The sequence below is a fragment of the Corvus kubaryi genome, unplaced genomic scaffold, assembly GCF_017639235.1.
Source record: "Corvus kubaryi isolate FWS band 111438036 unplaced genomic scaffold, C.kubaryi_AGA036_p1.0 66, whole genome shotgun sequence".
In the NCBI taxonomy this organism is placed as follows: Eukaryota; Metazoa; Chordata; class Aves; order Passeriformes; family Corvidae; genus Corvus; species Corvus kubaryi.
Genome location: NW_024582054.1, coordinates 22,140,526 through 22,159,374, shown reverse-complemented (window position 1 = coordinate 22,159,374; position 18,849 = coordinate 22,140,526). Strand labels below are relative to the sequence as shown.

At 40.6% G+C, this 18,849-nt stretch overlaps 1 protein-coding gene across 4 annotated transcripts in view; it reads left to right on the top strand.

The window, feature by feature from the left end:
- The window catches only part of SYNE3 (spectrin repeat containing nuclear envelope family member 3), a 65,516-nt gene extending 47,003 nt beyond the window's left edge, over window positions 1–18,513 (top strand). For all 4 annotated transcript variants that reach the window (XM_042046958.1, XM_042046957.1, XM_042046955.1 and 1 more), the window contains exon 18: window positions 7,555–18,513. In XM_042046958.1, coding sequence (XP_041902892.1) covers window positions 7,555–7,752 — 198 coding nt within the window. In that variant the 3' untranslated portion in view covers window positions 7,753–18,513. The remainder of the gene's footprint in view (window positions 1–7,554) is intronic.
- The last annotated feature ends 336 nt before the right edge of the window (window positions 18,514–18,849 follow it).

Below are 18,849 nucleotides of genomic sequence, written 5' to 3'. Positions count from 1 at the left end.
CCCTGCCAATGCTCTCTGCCTACAGTAGTGCTCGTGCAAGAAGGTGACATCCTGCTTCCCAGGACACCTGGTTCTTACATTCTTTTCATGCTCCTGTGGTATTTAGTCAGGCATGTGGTCGGTGCTACCTGCTTTATGTGAAGAGATGATCCTTTAGCTGCCTGCCATGTTGTGAGGTATTTGCAGATTTTCACCAAGAAGACAGCCTAGAATGATTTTCTTAGTAGATATAATTTTATATCCTAACTGAAAGGTAAAGAGAGAGAAAAAGATTTGTTGAGCAATAGCAGAATGCAACCAGTTTTCAGTATATGTCTGAAAAAATGTTTTTAACACAACTGTAAAAGATACTGTAAGAAAAGCTCTTCTAGTCATTACGTCTAATTTTATACCTATTATTTCTTTAAAAGTAAGCCATCACATTTTTAATTATCTAAATAAAATGCAAATAATATTCAAATTATGTATAGTGACTGCTGAAGTTTAAGAAAAGCTTGATCTTGACTTGAGAGAAGTCACTGGCAGAGGAGCTGGAAACATACATTGTTGACATGATAAACCATCTTTTGATGTCAGTAACTTCTTCTACAAGTTCCAGGACGTTCTTTCTTTCAGTTTTTACTCTTACTATGCTTATTTTAATTAGTTTATTTCAACTTGTAAGGATGAGTGGAAGATGGAAATTGGGAAAAGTTGCTTTACTTGTCTGCCTTCCTGAATAATTATAGAAGGCTGAAGTCTTTTTATGCTTGCTTGCGTCTGGAGAATTATAGAAATCAGTGCTACTTTAACAGGTCAGGCTGTAGCTCTTGTCCTGTGATGTGCTTCTCCTAGAAACATGTCATGCTGTATATGCACACAGAAGCTAACCTTTTTAAATCCATTTGTGTCCCAGTAGCATACGGCACAGTGCTTAGTTCTAAGTGACTTTGCAGCAGAAATTCTGAAATATCCATCATATGTGGCTGCTGAAACCTCAGATACAAACTGCTGGCTCTTCCTTGTTTTCTGTTTCTTGTAAGTGAAACCTCCATCAAAGATTCTAGATTATCCCCCAGCCATCTTGAGGCACTCCAGAATCTTCCCTAAGGAAGAAAACAGTATTTAATTTGCCTGTGTACTTACCTATTTACATGCATATGTTTATGCACTTCAGAATTGAAAGGAACATTAAGGTTGCAAAGTCAAGCAATCTGAAGATGGAAAATGTCAGAGCTAAAATTGCTTGTATGACTGCAGTTAACCTCTCTTCAGCATTGTGGTTCATTCTGGTAGCTCTTTATGCAAAGGAGAATGATAAGTACAGGACTCAATGGGGTCCCAGGCCCTCCTTACTCGTTCCTCACTGCTGGTTGCCTACCCTGGGCAGTGTTTGCTTTTAGGAGAATACAGTTCTGAGCCCAGTGTCTCACTATCCTTTTGCGGAGGCCACATAACCTCTGATCAACAGAGGCTGATCTTAGTTCCTGCTGTAGTTTATGGGATTGTGCATTGCCCAAGAGCATGTTGGATACTCAGTTCTGTGGTGACAGTAGTATCCAACTCCCCTAAATTATTTCCCTCTTGAAAAGACCAGCTGTGATTTGCGATGTGTTGTTTATCTTGGAGAGGGACACTCATGGCTCCTGATGAGAACTGATGAGAAGCCCAGCTCCAAACTATCTCACATTGAGGTAAAAAACCAATCTGCTTTGGTTTGAGAGAGCAGCCCATGATCCCCCTGGAACTGAATTCTTCTTCTTGTCAATAACCTGCCTCTGTGAGTGACAGCTGAATAAGTACACAGTGAGATCTCAAGTGGCAGAAACATGGGGCCTCTCAGAGGCAAAATACCACTGATAAGGCAGCTGCTTCACCAAAACAAGTGGTGGTGCTTAATACTCCTATCTGGGCATACTCCTATGCAGGATGAAAGGAATGTATGGCAAGCTGTTGTTTCAGCCTTCCTGGCAGCTCTGTTTATTCTCAGAGGAATAAGGAAGTGCTAGAATCCGTACCTATGTAGGTGATCCTTTCCCAGGCTTATCTGTTCTTCTTGTTAGGAAGTTCTTCCTCTGTCCCTATTGCTATAGTTTAAGCCCAATATGTTGTGACTTACCCACTGTGGAGGTAGGCCTGGATTCATCCTGCCTGGGCTTGTAACTTAGGGTTTCACATCATCATGAATTTTGCAGAGAGTGTAGATGATGGTTGACTCTCCATCTCTTCTTGTAGAATGAACTAGGAGCTAGGTTCAAAGCTAACACAAGGGACGTGTTCTTCATGCCAGCTGGAACTCCTTGCTGAAGAGTATTGAGGACTCAGTATAGTTTGTGTAGGTTCGAGGGGAAACTGGACAAGTATCTGGAAGAAAGATACTGAATGTTAAACAGATGAACAAGCTCCATCAGGCTCAGAAAACTGCCTGAACTGAAAGTAGCTGAAGGGTGAGAATATTAAGGAGAAATTACTTATGCTTGCCTTAATACCTGTGCATCTGTGCCAACTGCTGTAGAATAGAGGAAACTTGGGCTGGGTACAGTCCTGGCACGAAGTGGAATGGCTGCTGGTGTCTGTGTGTAGTGTCTGTAGGACACTAAGTCTTTGGTCGCTTTACCTCTGGGGAGAGCAGGAGTTTTCAGGCAGCAGTGCATTTCTCAGGAAATACTCTGAGGTAAGAGGAATAAATCCAGACTAAATATTTTTTCTCTGCTGGATCACTGATTCAGTGGTGCAGGTATGATTTTTGTCAGGCACGCTGGTGACATACAAGCAGCAGCAAAACCCCACTAATGAGTCTGGTCTAAGATGCTATATTGCTCTGCTCTCTCAAATAGCTAGATTAACTGTGTGTTTTCTTATATCCTGGAATGCGGTCAATAGCAAACCGGGGGGGCACTGATTTTTGGTAAAACACTTCAGCAACTTACACAGGAATATTATGCAGCAAGTTCTAAAGTGCTTTTCTGCTGTTTCCCATCCAAGTGATTTTTCATGGTGCGTTTGGTAAGGAGTTATTAACTGCAAACAGATTTAAGTTCTGAGGACTCCCTAGATCTGAACTGATGCTTGTCATTCAAACGCCCCAACATGAATCAAGTACAAATGTGAATGTTCACAGCCAGTGCAGTTCATTTGGAACAAGCATGCATTTAGCATTACACAAAACACAGCGGTCCACCCCTTGACAGTCCTTGCTTGTCCTGGTATTTTGAGGGAGAAGGGGGAGGACATTTATTCTTGATGGTGAACTTTAAAAGTATATTTTCTTTTTAAATGCCAACCTATTCCTTTTCCATGTGTGTTTCAAAAATGTCTCTGACACTTTGGCTCAATACCTAGGTATTCCAGCTGTTATTCTAAGATGGTGGAAATTAAAATTCTGTTGACTTCACTGGAGCTTTGCCAGTTTTTCTCAGAGGAAGATTTGATTTCAGAATATTTAGTGGAGCTTAGATCTGACACATGCACTGCAGGCACTGTGGGTGCTGGGTAGTAGCTGTACTGATGCCAGTAGCTGGAGTGATTGGGGAAGGGAAATTCCACTGTGTAGCAAGGGTTGTGGTTCTGACCTTCTCATCTTTCTCATCATCAACCTTCCATCTCATGAAATGATATACTCAAACTGTCTCTTGCAAAGGTGGAACTATGTTAGACTGTCCTTTTCTAGCCCAGAATGATGTGCTAAAGGGTTGGAAGTATGGTGCTGACTCCAGGACCCTGATCACTTTGAGTCCAGTAGAGCAGAGGTTTGAGCCTTGGCCTCCTGAATTTCCTGTTGGTGCCATAATCTCAGGTCACCACATCCTGAAAGCATCTCTTTTTCACATCACAGATCTAAAAAATATCTTGACTTAGTAAAATTGAAGTGCTGTTTTTTCATACTCAGAAAGGGAGTCAGTGCCTCAAACTTTCCATGCTTTTTGCAGATGTATCATCTTTCTTGTTAAAAGCTACTGTGTCTCCTTCAAATTTTTTTAGCCTTTAACACCTCTCAAAGTACTATCACCCAAAAAAAAAAAATAAATAAAAGAAGAAATCACCAATTCTTCCAGCAAGCACAAAGCAATGGAACTAATGTAGGTTTCATGTCACAACAACTTGGGCATATAAGTAATGAATCTATTTGTAAGATACCTGCTGACTTCCAAAGACAAGTAGTTCCTGATCATGACTTTACTTAGTTGTGCCTGTGCATAATCCCGCTGCAGACACTGAAATTAATGATGAATCTCCTATGGATTTCAGTGTGTGCAGGTTGAGGCCCTCATTTATTAAGGGTTTATCATTGCAAATTTGCTGAAAACACCAAACCTTTAGAGCTCCTGTGGGCCTCATTTTCAGTCCTGCAGAGACATCATAATACCATGTTTGCAATAGCTGAGTCATTCCCATGACAACAAATGGAGTCAGAAATACAAGATTCTGACCTTGCTGTGTGATCAAACAAGACAGAGAAGCTGGGCATCAAAGACAAAAGTTCATCAAACACAAATACCTATAAACCCAGCAAGCAGGTAGGGGAGAAGCAGCAGATAAAGACAAAGTATTTCTCATTCTCTGAAGTTCTGCCCCAAGGTAAATGTCCCTTCACAGATATTTCTAATGCTAGGATCTGCTGTGATTAGCCTGAGTGTCTTTCTCTGCAGAAAGCTCCAAGGAGATCAAATGAGAGCTTGTTAATAAATCCATTTTGCATTAATTCTTTCTGGAGGATGAGCTGTGAAAAGCATTACTATTTTACAGCTTCTTCCAGTGTATATAAAAGCAAGGCACTTTGAGAAATGGGATGAGATTGAAATGTTATTTGAGTTACATTAATAGTCTTTGCTACAGAAATCAAGGCAGAGTCAGTGAACTGCTCTGACTCAAATGCTGGATTGGTAAAAGAATTGGGGTAGGAAAAACATTAGTGGTTAATGGGCAGTGTGGTCATCATAGAAAACCAGCGACAGGCTTGAGTGACTATCAGACATCTGCTCCCTGGGCTGTGGCAGGAACAGAGACAAGGCACAACTGGAAAAGCCCACATTTTCCACCAGCTCATAGGCAGAAACACATAGGGAAGAGATGTGTTGCAGCTGGCCTGGCAACGAAACAATAGTTTCAGATTGAAGTAGCTTTCAAAACCAATTCTAAATGATTGACAGCAGTAAAACCAAAAGTTTTAGGTGTTGCTAGGAAGACTGGTGGTCCTCACAACTGTGTCAGTGAGAGGTGGGTTTCTAAGTCCCCGTTTGAGTTTGTGAGAATATTTTTGAGGATTCCAGTTGTAGTGCACTATTGAACAGTCACTCAAAGGTTCCTACCCCTTAACAACATCAGCATTAAGACTTACTGTGCCTTAGTGGTAGGACAAAGAGCATGGTTTGAATTGTCCCAATGCAGAGTTAACTCGAATCGGATCTTCCACTGACAGAACTACACCTGTTAATACATACGAACTGGCTCATGGCTTCTGGAACCTGGCAAGGGTCTTTTTCCTTATAGATGGGGCACTCTGATAAATGTATTTGTCATATTGCTGTATATTTTGGATGCAATGAAGAATTAAGACTAAGAAATCCTTTTCAATGAAAACAGAGCTGTGAATGACAGTGCATTAATTTATGCTGAACGCACCAAGAAGTGGCTGTTTCGTGGCATTACAGAGACAAGCCCAGAGAGCTCACAACCAAGAGTTGTGGCTGCTGCTCTTGTGCATGATGGATTTAGCATTGACTGTTAACATAGAAGACCCTCCAGGTTTTGTTCAGCCCATAGGCAGATGAAATTCAGGGGGGGGAAGAAGGATTTCAGGTCTGGACTAGAGAAGGGAAAGTCTCATTAGTACAGCTACTTATGCCTTGTACTTTGAGAACAGGTCACAGTAGGAGATGTCTTCTGCAAGGCAGCCAGGTTGGTGAAGCTTTGATTTTGTGGGTAAAAGACATTGCTGTACCTGAGGAACTTGCCCAGAGTCAGTCCCACTCACACCCTGGCATGTACACTTTATCCACTGACAGTTCCAGGGTCCAGGGATCTGAGTTTTCCTTGGCCACAGCAAGCAAATTACAACCCAGATACTGTGGGCCAGAAATGATAGAGCAAGCAGCTGTTGCTCTGCTCCCTCTACATCTGCCTGACACAATAATTACATCTCATCAGCCATACAATATAATGGAAGCAAACCAACTACAACAGAAGGATTTTGCAGCACAACTGTCTTGCTGTGTATAACTGCAGCTGTATATTTACCTTTGTAATTAATTCTGTAAGCATTTATATGGAGTTACAAGGGATTGAGAATTTAGAAAGCAGTGGAAGAGACCATTAAAAATAGCAAAAGGCATAATCACTTTCTTCTACCATCAATCTCCTCCTTGTCTTCTCTGCTGATGTTCCCCATGGACTATTCATGGTGGTGCTATAGTGGGACAAAGTCATTGCCTGTTAAGCACCCTGTAGTGGGCAGAAGCCCTAATTTTGCTGCAGGACTGACATTGCCTGTGACTTGAATAAATTAATTTCCTTTTGTGGAAAATGTGGATCCCACTTCAGTGGAGGTTCTATGCTGACATTTGTGATGTAGGCTGGTGCATTAAGCACTTCATTTATGCTCGTTGTATAAATCCTTGTTTGATGAAATAAGTGGGTAATTGAGCCCTTTTTATCAGAATTCTTTTCAAGAGAGTTGATTTTTTTTTTTTTTTGGAAACTCACACAGTTCAGCTCATTGGCAGGAGTTACCCAAGAGTCTTGCCAGTGGAAATCTCCCTTCTTAATTAATCTTTTCTGAATTCTGTAGCCCTAAATATATTCTCTCCTGGTCATGCTAAACCAGATTAAATTTATGAGGTTAACTGAGCTACTCTAGGTTTGCACCAGCATAAAGAAAGGTGTAATGGGACTCCTTTGTGTGTCCCCCACCTGTGCAGAAATAGATGAGACTTTAATGTGTCCTTAACTATCAGTGTTGTGTTTCTCTCGCTCTTTTGCATCACATAAAGTTCTAAGCTGGGCCTGATAAGGTATAAGGTATACTGAGGCAGGCTGCACTGTGGGGCCTTTTTTCTGACCTCTAGTCTTGTAGACCCCAAAGCCAAAGCATGGTGCTGCAGGGCAGATGACTAGAAGCTGGATGAGCGGCAAACAAAGCTCCTTTCTGCTGATGGAGAGCAGAAGCTGTTCCTCTCTTCCAGGCACCAGCACTCTCATTTTACTGACTGGAGAGTAGCAAACACAGGCTTTCTGTGCCACAAGGTGGCTGTGAGGGGACCAGTTGGGCGTGAGCATTTGTAACCACCACTTTGTAACTGGAAATGGACTTGGAGGCAGTCATTTCCTTCTAGAAAGTCAGCAGTGTTTTCCTTCTAGAAGACAACAGTTTGCAGCAGTGAATTCTTGAAACTAGAGAATTCTCTTAAAAGACATAATTTAACTTCAGTCAGTTTCAGTGTGCCCAGCACCCAGGCTGAACCCTAGGCAAAGGACCACAGGGGCTGTTCTGACCCTCTCCCTGCAGTTGGATGTGTTTGAAATAGACATCCCCAGTAATTTATTTTGCTGAGTTGCTCTTTGGTTTGTGTGTTTCAGAAGCGCTCTGGGGGCGTGTGCTCATACCTGCACCGCGTGTGCCGGGCAGCACTGCCACTGCAACTGCTCCTCTTGCTCCTGCTGCTCCTGGCCTTCCTCCTGCCCCTGGCAGAAGAGACCCACAGCTGCACACTGGCCAACAACTTCGCTCGCTCCTTCAAGCTGATGCTGAGATACGAGGGCCCACCTCCAACGTAACTTCTTGGCATGGCACGAGGTGACTGGTGGAAGTGCAGACTCTTTGTTTTTAATTGCAGCTATTGTAGATTGTAGGGCTTCTAACACAGCCATCCTATCAACTGGATAGATCACATAATTGCAACATGACATTAATCCACTTTAATCAGGTATTTGAGCAAAATTAATATTTTTACAATTTTTTTACTATTGTATTTGTAGTATGTATATAGAGATTGTGTATGTATGTACATATATATATAAAAAAATATGCATATCTGTGGTCAAACTAACAACCACCATCCACTCATCCACTGTTTAAGGATAATTCTGCAATGTTTCTGCTGTCTTTCAGCAAGCAGTACTGAAGGATGGCGTTGTTGTGGGATTTTCTGGGTGATTTTTATCAGATTCTTGTTTGAACCGAAGTCAGAGCAAGTATGACAACATATGGTCATGCACCAGAGTATAAACTGGAGAGCAGGCACAGCAGAATCATGTTTGAGTAGAGTGGTTGACATTCCACTCAAGGAAGATTTGGACCATTCTCTTTGAAATCTTGAGCTGCTTTTTCAGTATCTGGATACAGGGATTGCAGAAGCTAATAGAAATGTTTCTACTGACTTCAGTAGGAGTGGGGGTGGACCTCCTCTTGTTCTTATTTTTTACCAGATTTCCTTTCCAATTACTGTATTCTCCAGCCCACCTGAATCAGGAGAGGTGGAATACAGTAGGAAGAAAGCTAGAAAAAAAAAGAATATATTTTTTTAGCATCTCTCTAGCAGGAGAACTTTTAAAATCAGTTCATAATTTTCTGAACAAAATTGTGAGCACTGAACAAAACCTTGTATCACCAATCTTGTCTATAAAAAAGAGTGGGTTTTTTGTTAGGTTTTTTGTGTTTGTGGGGTTTTATGATTTGGTTTGTTGGGTTTTTTTACTTTATAAAGGGGCATTTGGTAACGGATCATAAAGCCTGAACACTGGGATGCAGTCTGGTTCAGTGTCAGTAAAGCAAAAGTTGGAAGTACTTTAATAATACCACCCTGGAAACAACATTCCTATCTAGGATGCTTTTATATTAATGGTTTATTGAAATTATGTACACTGATTGTATCAAAGACAGTCAAGCATGTAGTATAAACTCTAAAATTATGGCAACTTGTCATTTATTTGCCTAACCCTATGCCTGAGTTATCAAATTTTTGAATGTACATTTAAACATTGCCTTTTAATATAAAAGCAATTCTCACTTCAGAGTGATGAAGCCATTCTTAGTGGTGTTTTACATAATTGATTCCTGAGAGAAAAGGTAATTTCTAAAAAATTTGTGCCATTTCTGAGAGCTATCCCTTACTGTCTTATGTTTTTGGCTACAGTAGTAATCATGAAAAAAATTTAACAGAAGGAACAGTTACTTTCCCTCTCCAGGCTATGTTGCAGGAGGAACTTCTCTTCTGCATATCAGTATGAGGTATTTGGTGTTTTCTTCCTAATAAGGTCTAAAATAATAAAGTAGCTGAGAGACTGAAGGAGGAAGTCACTTATTTAACAAAAATTAAAGTTCTGTTAAAGAAGCAAACTTATGTAGAATTGGGAGGCATAACAGCACAGAGCTCAATTTAGGCACAGGATTAGGAAAACAGGCCGTGTGAAAGAGGAGCAGCTCAACATAGAGAGGAGAGGTGTCCATCAATTTGTAAAACCTTACAAAGGGAGTCACAATTAACACAGAGGACAAGAGTACAGGCTCTACAGAGGAAAAAATCTCAGAATCTTTTTGGTTCCCCCTCCCTGCTACAGTATTGGTTCTATTGCATATTAAACAGCTTTTCTTCAGTTTTCAAGGTTTAAAATGGGTTGAGAAACAGGGCTTCTACCAGTGTTCTGAGGAGACACTTCCACCACCAGGATTCTGTCACTGTGTTCCTAATAATCCTTCTGACTACACTGGGTTTGCTAGCGTTGGATTAAAATGTCAAAATTCTGTAAGGTGTAAAGAAGAGTGGAAGTTAAAGGGGAGACAGCAGGGATGATGAAGGGATCTGTCAAAGTGCAAGGGGAGCACGAGCAGGAGCTGAGCTGGTGTGGGTTAAAAACCTGACTGTCAGGAGGCAGTAGAAGAGCTCTCAGAGCAGGCAGAAGGGACTGGAAGCAGAAAGGTGAGCAGAGTCCATGTGTGCTGAGCAGTAAGACATTCCAGTGGGGGAAGCGAAGGAAGGCCTGTGATTTCTTTCATGAGGGAGCTAGATGGAGAGGGGCTAGAATTTGGCAGAGAATGGGACAAATTAATTCCTTCTTTGCAACCATTCTTTCTGGGGGCAGAGGACATACCTTCTCTTCTCCTGATTAACTGTGTAAGTGCCATGCACATTCCCCTAAAGATTGCTGCCAGCCCTGGGGAAAGAAACCCCTGTGGCTGCCCAGCAAGGAGTTAATCATCACACACATCTCCATCTCAAATTAAATCTTCCTTTAAAAAAGAAGTGTGGGAGAAGAGGGGCAGTAACAAAACCTGCTCTGTGTGGTTGTGGATGTGTGTAGGTGTGCACACACCTTTCTGTGACATAGCTACATTGCAGTTCTCTGGGTTTTGCTGAGCTGTTCCAGGTGATGAATGTAAAATACCAGTGAGAAAGTAAAAATAATGAGGAACAATAAAGCTGCAAATGGAAGTCAATAGGGAGATAAAAAAGCTTTTCTATGAAAGTACAAAATCTCACATAGATTTCTTTCTGCTGAGCCTTTCTGATCTGGGTGGTTTGTATAGGTTCACAAATGCATTTGACACCACGGGAGTGTGTAAAAGAAGTTTCTGGGAGAAAAAATTTCTGCACAGAGGTTCTTAGGAGAACAACTGCATCATCACCTTGATGTTTCAGTGTTGTGGCAGGTTTAAAAGAAACCAAAACAAACAACCTAATTAGAAACACACTTTTGCTGCTGGGTTTGCAATCAATTTATTCTGTAAGTCCCCTGTCTGTAATATTGGAAAGTTTTGCTTTAAATCTCAGTCAATCCATTCTCATTAACTTAAATAATCTGAATATCTCATAGAAGTGATGAATATTTCTACTTCTTTGCAATGAAAACTATCCAAAGCACTGGACTTCAATGTTCCTATCAGTGAAAACAATTTAAGTCTTCCATAATGTCATTTACCTCACCTGTCCAAGGCAGGTGTGGCATTTTTCTGGCAAAGAAAGAAGTAAAAAAACCACAAAAGAACTTGAGATGTAAATGCAAAATTAACTTTCTTTTTTATTCTCTTTTGGGTTTTTTTTCTGAAAAGCTTGTGATACTGATTCCTGGAAGTGTGTGTAAATATTAATCAAGTTAGTAATTGGAATAATGAAAACAAACTGCCCAGGCCAGCTTCCAGGAAACTGTATGAAGCTCAGATTCCTCAAAACACAAACTAAATCATACTGTTTCCAAATCAGTCCTTAAAATCTTGAGCATGGTTCCTCATCTTTGCTCACAGATGATTTGGTGGTTATATGCTCACTTTTGTGCCTATAAAGTCCCCAGCTCATACATCTCTGACATCCAGATGTAACTGAGATGTGTTACAGCTCAGGTTCAGACTGGGGCCACTGCCTTAAGCCTTCCCTTGCCAAAATCTGGGATGCACAGAACCTAGGATGTGTCTGCAGCTGAGGACTTGCACCATTTTGCCCCAGTCCAGATGCAGCCACTGTCAAAGCGTGCTAAAACCCTCTAAAATATATTGAATATGTTTGAGGCTGTGAATTGTTTGTCCACCTGGCCTGTGCTCCATGCAGACACTCAGGCTGTTCACAGCTCTCTGTCCGAGCTCTTGCCTGCTCTCTTGGACCAGGAGCTGGTTGATCACATTAATGACCCTGCAGTGCTGAAGGCAAAATCCTGCACTCCATTGCCCACACATTACAGTAAGACATTGCCCAAAGGCACACTTCAAACCCAACCTTTGGCATGAAAGCAAGCCTCATTTGTAAACTGTAATTGATTTTGAAGCCTGATGCTTTCCAGAGAATTTTCCATGACAGCAATACATTGAGGTAGAAAATTGCTGTTGTGCCCCGTGTCTATTAACAGCCCTTCTCTGATTCCAGCCAGCAATTTAAATGGTATTAAATATTACTTATATGTGCCCTCTCCAGAAATCTGTTATGAAAAACATGTTCAGTTCTAAGTACATGCATTAAAAATGTTGTATTCCTCTGCTAGCACTGGATCTCCAGAGCAGTCATGATTTCTACCAAGTGCTACTTTATTTGTACTGACCGAGATGCTTAAAAACTGAAATATTTGAGGCTGTAAGTAAAGCTACTAGGCTAACTAATAAAGCCACCTAGTGATCACTGAATAATTTGGAAAGCTTTTAGAATGGCTTTATGCTTCTCCTTAATCCCTTTTGTTGGAATAGTTGTAGATCTCGGAGAGAAGAAATGTCTCCAAAAAATGGCCATTGCTAGATAAGACAAGTGGTGATCTCTGCACATCAGAAGAAATAGTATTTTCCCTTTACTTGCTCTAGACCTCAGGAGTTTGCTACATCTGATCTCCTCTTCAATATTAAATAGAGAATGTTTTACTTTGATGTGTGTGCATACACATCTCATTAGCACTAAAGAGATTTGAAGAGTGAGTTCATGTACAATAATTTTTTTAACTTGTGTCGACAAGAGAGTACATTGTCCTCTTTTTTTCAGGAAAAAAACCCAAAACTGCTGTGCAACAGGGATTCCCAGAGCAAACAAAGCCTTTTGGAATAACTAAAGATTACAGACTGAAATGAAATTATCCACCATAGGAAACTGGAAAAATAGTTTTGCCTTTCAAGAAAGGCTGGTATAAAACCCCCAATAAACATGTCTTTGCCAGGCATCATAGATGTCTTTCAAGTCATAGGTTGTGTACCCAGCTGGCTGTAAGAGCTGCTTTTGGAGATTTTAGTACCCCTTGGACAGTATCATTTGCTAGTCTGCTGCTGAAAACACGTTTGCCCAGAGAACCTATATCAGCTTCTTCCAGAATTGCTGGGGGCTGTTGAGGATATTCTTAGCAGTTCCCAGATCATTGACCTGCTCTGAGCCATTACAAGTTTATTGCATTAATTTATCTGTCAGCTGTTGACAACTCTCAGAAACCAGTTTATTAAAATACTGAAGATAATATTTCTGGTGCAGACAACATGATTCATTGAGAAACCAGTCTTACTACTTTTGCCGTATTTAAAAAAGATATCTATTGGTTATACTGGAATATAAACAGGTTAGTTGTACGTGTTGGGTAACTGCAGCATGTTTTAGGCACAAGGCATTTTGACTTGTACATGTCTTTCTAAGAATTATGGGATCATGTTGCACTTGTTAAATGGCAATACAAACAAAACAAAGATTCTTGCATTAAAGAAAAAACCAAAACAAAACAACAAAGCAGGCTGGAATAATCTGTCATACAGTTGGATTTTTTTTTCTCTCTTTTCTATCCAATTTAAAATATGAATATGTGTCTTCTAGAGAGGTGTCGTTCGATCTGGAAAACAAGGAATATATATCAGGAATATGCCAGTTCAAACTGTAGCCTAAATGGCACTCCTGTTCCCTAACCTGCTTCAGCAACTGCCAGATTTTACCTCATTGTACCTGTGAGATAACAACCCTTCTCCTAGTCAAGTGTGGGTAAGATGAAAGTGCACAGCTTAAGGTGCAGCATCCCAGCGGAAGCAGCAGGAGACATTAGGGCCTCAAAAGGCAGCCTGATATCTCGGTGCAAGAGGGGAGCATGTAGGTCTGGCATTATGAGAGCAGTCCAGGACTAATGACACAGGAACAAGGGCTTGCCATCCTGCTCTGCCAGACAAAATTTTGACAGCAGCCATCAGCACTGTTCAGTTTCATGTCCCTGACTGTGGAAGGAGGCTCCCCTCGGGGTGATTCACTCAAGCTGGGATCTGAACCCTGGAAGTGGTTTGGGTTTTCTTTCTTTTAATTAAATACAGAAGAAACTGCTAAATTAAAACTGCTCAGTGACAGGTTAATGATAGGTGGTGGGTGCTGATGCTCCAGGAAAAGATACAGGAAATGCTATCATAGATAGAAAGCCAGTTATGATGGTCTCTGTTCAATCCTCAGGAGGCAGAAATGCAATGTAGAACTGAAGTGGGAGTTTTTCTGTTCCTTTTCAAGTAAATGTCAGGTGTTGTCTTTAGTCTTCTGGATTTTGAGGGTGAGCCTATTCAGGGCCTTACTGAAGGCTAGTGGCTTTATGGCTTCAGAGCCATCAGCAAGTTCCACAATATTCCAAGTTGTGTGAAAAAGGTATTCCCCTGAACTGATTTTGGATTAGAAATTTTTTGTTTGGGGAGTGTGGATGGTTTGATTTTCCTTCTTTTGGCCACTTTGTGTTAAATCTAAGGAAGCAGAAAGACCAGCACTACTCTTTCCAGGCCACATTTTGTCTTTCCTGCTTTTACGAGAGCAGAGGAGATTTGGCTTTATTTCCTTTCCAAAGTAAATTATCCCAGTCTTTTATTCTTATTTTCCTGTTGCAGTTCTTCCACAGCCTAGGTGATTCCTATCACCTTAAGTATTTCCAGTGTCAGTTCTTCGTCAATACCTAGAGCAAAAAATCTGGTCCAGTTTCAGTAAGTTTAAAATTCAGTAATTTCTTCCCCCATTGCAGTTCCTCCTGCAGATGCTCTGTCTGTTTCTGCTGTCCCCTGTGTCAAACCAACCTTCATCACTATCTGGGGGGACTCCAGTCCTGGCCAGCCATTTCTTCCATCTCCTGGCCATGTCCTGCCCTCATCTGCCTTCAGTTTTGGCTCAGAGACTGCCCTTAATATTCACATCCGCAGACAGGAATGTGAGGGTGTCACTTAACAAACAATTATTAATAATGAAAGCCTCGCCATTAGCATTGTTCATAGCCTGCCCAGAGCCTTTTTCTTTTCTCCTCTCTAAGCAGGTTTTGATGTGTAATCCAATTACCGTGTGCAGAAAATTGCCCCTCAGTCAGTGCAGAGGGCTGGTGGTTCAGCTGCAGCTCTGTTATCCTCGCATTGTCACCGCTGGGGTAAGAGCTCCCAGGTGCTGCTCAGCCAGGGTCTGTGCCCTTGAGCTGCCAGGAGTGTTCCACTGTCATTGTTATACACCCTAAATAAGCCAGAACCCTTTTTTCTGACCTGGGGAAAAATAAAAAAAAAAGAAAGAAAGAAAACTAAAATGATTGCTTTTAACAAACTGATTTCACAACTCATTTATCAAGCCCTATAGCAAGCCATTTATTTTAGCTCCTTTTTGCTCCATGAAAAGCTGTGTGTTAAAAGGGAGAGGTGAGTTTGGAGAGCAGTGCCACTGCCCTGAGCAGCTCTTTGCTGGGAGGCCTTCTGCTGGAACTCAGGGGTAGGAGCTGTTATTTCTCCTGAAGTCACTCCCACCTTCAAAATCAAATTATTTCTATTGTCAAGTCTAATAAGCATTGAACACCACAGACTTTGTTTCACTTCAGATATGAATGAATGCCTCTGTATGGTACTTTCCGTTGCCATGAAATATATGTGTATGTATATATATATATGTGTGTGTGTGTATATATATATGTAATGGGGAGCATAATTATTGTTCTACTAAAAGAAAGGTGGCATTCCACTTCAATGTAACTTTCAAGTGCAGCTTTTAAGAGAAACCGTGTCTTACAGGGAAGCTGGAAGAGTTTAGAGGTACATGTTTTAATGAGCTTTAATGAGATTTAATAAGCTTTGAGTTTGGGTTTCAGTCTTTAGGGCAAAAAGCACCCAAGATGATTTTTCCATCACATTCCGAGATCACACCCTGTAAGAATTTAACCTAGGAGGCATTGCTTGAGCACTGGCTGTTCCTGAAGGTATGTGGATGTTGCATATCCTAAGTGTGTGTCTGTCCTCAAACACCAGCCTCCATTTTGTACATGGGCTTGGCTGGAAGGCAAAAGACACACCTTTGTCTTGCTCCAAGACCCTGATGGTAATTTTTGCCTCAGTAGATGTTTTCCTTTTGATCAGTGTGACTCTTTCCATTTTTTTTTCTGGTTTGATTTGTGTTAACTGAGTTTATTGGGTGATTCCAGGAGGGCACACTGCATCTGCCCAGCCTCAGAGCTTCCCTTCCAGCACCACACCTTCTTCCCATTTGTTTACTCCACTGTACTGGACCACTGTGAAGCAATTACACAAGCAATAATGTGGGTGTTGCATTTTTCTGTCACTGCCTTTCGTAAGACATAACTCTCCATTGACACTGAAAAGTGGTAGGAGGCCCAGAAGCTGCACTGTTGTTTACTGGCAATATAACCCATGTCCAGTGTTCCTACAGAGGACCTGTCCTCACTCCTCAGAGCAGTGGGCTGTCTCGAGCCCAATTTAATTCACAAGCATGGATTTTAAATAGTTTTGGATCCCTTCACCAACACTCCATCAATCTTGCTTCCATTAGTTTTTGTGCTTTTGTTTAGTTTCAAGCTAGAAGAAAGTTTAAAGAAATGTGCTAAGACTCCCATATAGGGTGAATAAATATCCCATATATTTCACAAACATTGCAACAAAATGAAGGGATTTGCTCTCACATTGAACAGAATTAATAAGAAGTTCTAACTGATAAATTAAATAGTTATTAAGAACAGCCTGGAGCAAAGTTTCTGCAATCAAACTGTGCTCTGCTTTTAATTTAAAAATTAGCAAATACTGAGGTACATTTTGCCACCTTCTTTTAGAAGTGACCTGAAACTAAAATGTGTATTCTTCTTAACAGGAGGTTTATTGATGTAAATCTAAATTTCATCAGCATGTCCCATGTTAGATCACCCGCCTCTGGGCACAGGGAAAACCAAAGGCTGTTCACAAGAGAAACTCATGTTATGAATGGTTTTAAAGTTCTTCAGAGCTCTTATCCACTTCTGAATGTCAGTAATGGGGAGGATCAGAAACCTTCCTGTGAACCCTGTCATTTTGCATGTTGAAATCCTGGCTTGAATTCAGGTCTCCACCTCAGCTTCTTGTAAATGTTAATATTCAAGTAGAACAAAAACCTTAGAGGCAATTACAGCATGAACATCTCTTCTTGTTTATGTATAGTAGCTGATAGCAAAGTCTGCAATAATAATCTGTGTTTATACATGTGCTGTTCAATGTAACAGTTGGGTACAAAATGCCTTTTAACTGTCACAAGAAAATAACTGGATTGATGTCATTTTTTGCTTGTATGAATATAATTATTTGCCTTGCGGGGACCAGTTCCACTTTTGTCATGTTATTTATGATTTTTAAATACAATTGTGATAAATTAGGCTCGTTTCTAAGGTAAACAATACTGGAGCCAAGCAGCTGTCTCTGTACATGTGCATGTTATCATAGCTGATATCAAGTCCAAGTCAGACTCCTTGTCTTGCTTGGACCTTTCTTTAACCTTTCAGGCTTATTCAGGGAAATGTAGACCTCTCTATTTTCTTATTAAAGATATGGCTTTGTGAAAAGCTGAACTTATTTTTTAAATCCTTTCTTTTCTGGTTCAGAAAGACTGTAACAATCATATTTTTCTAAACTGCCTATTGCTTGTGTTGGGAAATTATATAGAAATATATATTTTGCTCTACAGATTTCCATGTACTTTTGGAATGCTTTGTTTTCATAGATAAATCCTTCTATTTGCTAGAATTAGCTCAAAAAGCTGTAAGCTTCTGTATACTGACTCTGTGAAATTCTATAAAAATGCAACTGCATAAGAAGACTGACTTTGTTTTTTATGTAAATCGTTAGAGTAAGTCATCCTTAGTGTTATGCCACGCAAGATGTACAGAAAGAAACCAGGTCATTGTTTTGAAAGGCTGGACAGCGTTATGTCACACTTCCTAAAAAGTCCCAACTGAAAGTCAGGAGAGTTTGTGCTAGAAATGGTACCATTTTGGGCCCTGAGTCTGTAGTTTTTCCACACTGTTTAGAACCTTATTTCAAATTAGTCCCATGAAACTTCATGGGAAATATGAAAAATAAGAACCTGTGGTGTGTGAATAGCTATGATAGAATAAGGACCTTTTCTAATGAAGAACAGGGCCTTTTAAGTAGTTAAGAGGCTATGTTTTGAGTACTTCAGGACAACTTTTTGTGTTCTTTTCTGAGCTGTGGACTCCTCCTGTGTGTTGTGGATTTATTCCATAGCTGAAATGCCAGATTAAATTGATTGAAGCCCAATGAGCAGATGAACATAATAGAAAGCTGCAGTGAAATATTGCAGAAAATGGCCTGATTTCATTCCTCAGAGCAATAGTTAAAGTAACTCACAGGCTTGGCTTCTTTGCACCTGTGAAGCAGAGGCCCCTGTTTTGTACCTCAGCTGTGGTGTAACATGGAAGGATTTCTGCTCTCTGCTTGGAAAATACTGTCTATTCCTCATTCTTGTCAAAGCATAATATTTTCTCAAGTAAAAAAATCTGATTCTTCAAGACTTGTCCAGAAGTTAAGGGGCAGCTGGAACCTTCTGTGATCCAGCCATGTTATTCCAAAATTTTATCCCTCGATGACAAATAAAATATGATGTGACTTTGCTGTTTGCAAGTAGGATCAAGAGACTGGAAATTCATCACCCCAAGCCCTTGCCTTGTGACTGTTCTGTGATGCTCCACTGTTACCAATGAACTGTGTTGAATCAGATCATGAAATCAGAATATTTTATTGCATGTGTCCTTTTCTGAAATGAAAATATAGTTGTATTTGATGTTGCAGTTATAATGCAATAAATAAACACGTGCATTTCTTTTTAAGGACTTTTAGATTATTTTTGTGCTGGTTGCACATTTTTGCTATGCTTGTTTCTTACCATCAGAGTATTTGGGCTGACCTAGAAAAAACCAGAACAAGTGAAGCAAGAATAAAATCTGCTGCTGCCTGCCTCTCTGCTCAGGTGTCAATGGAAGATGGCTGTGCTAAATGTAGCTACTTCATGCTAGTCCTTTGAGATTTAACAGAAAATGTCAGCTTTTCTGTAAGTTGTTTAAATAGAATTCTACTGGACCTGAAGAAAATGTGGATTTGCTAAATGATATTATGATTCAGTATGATTTCTTATGGCACTGGCCCCTGACACTCTCTGTGGGGTT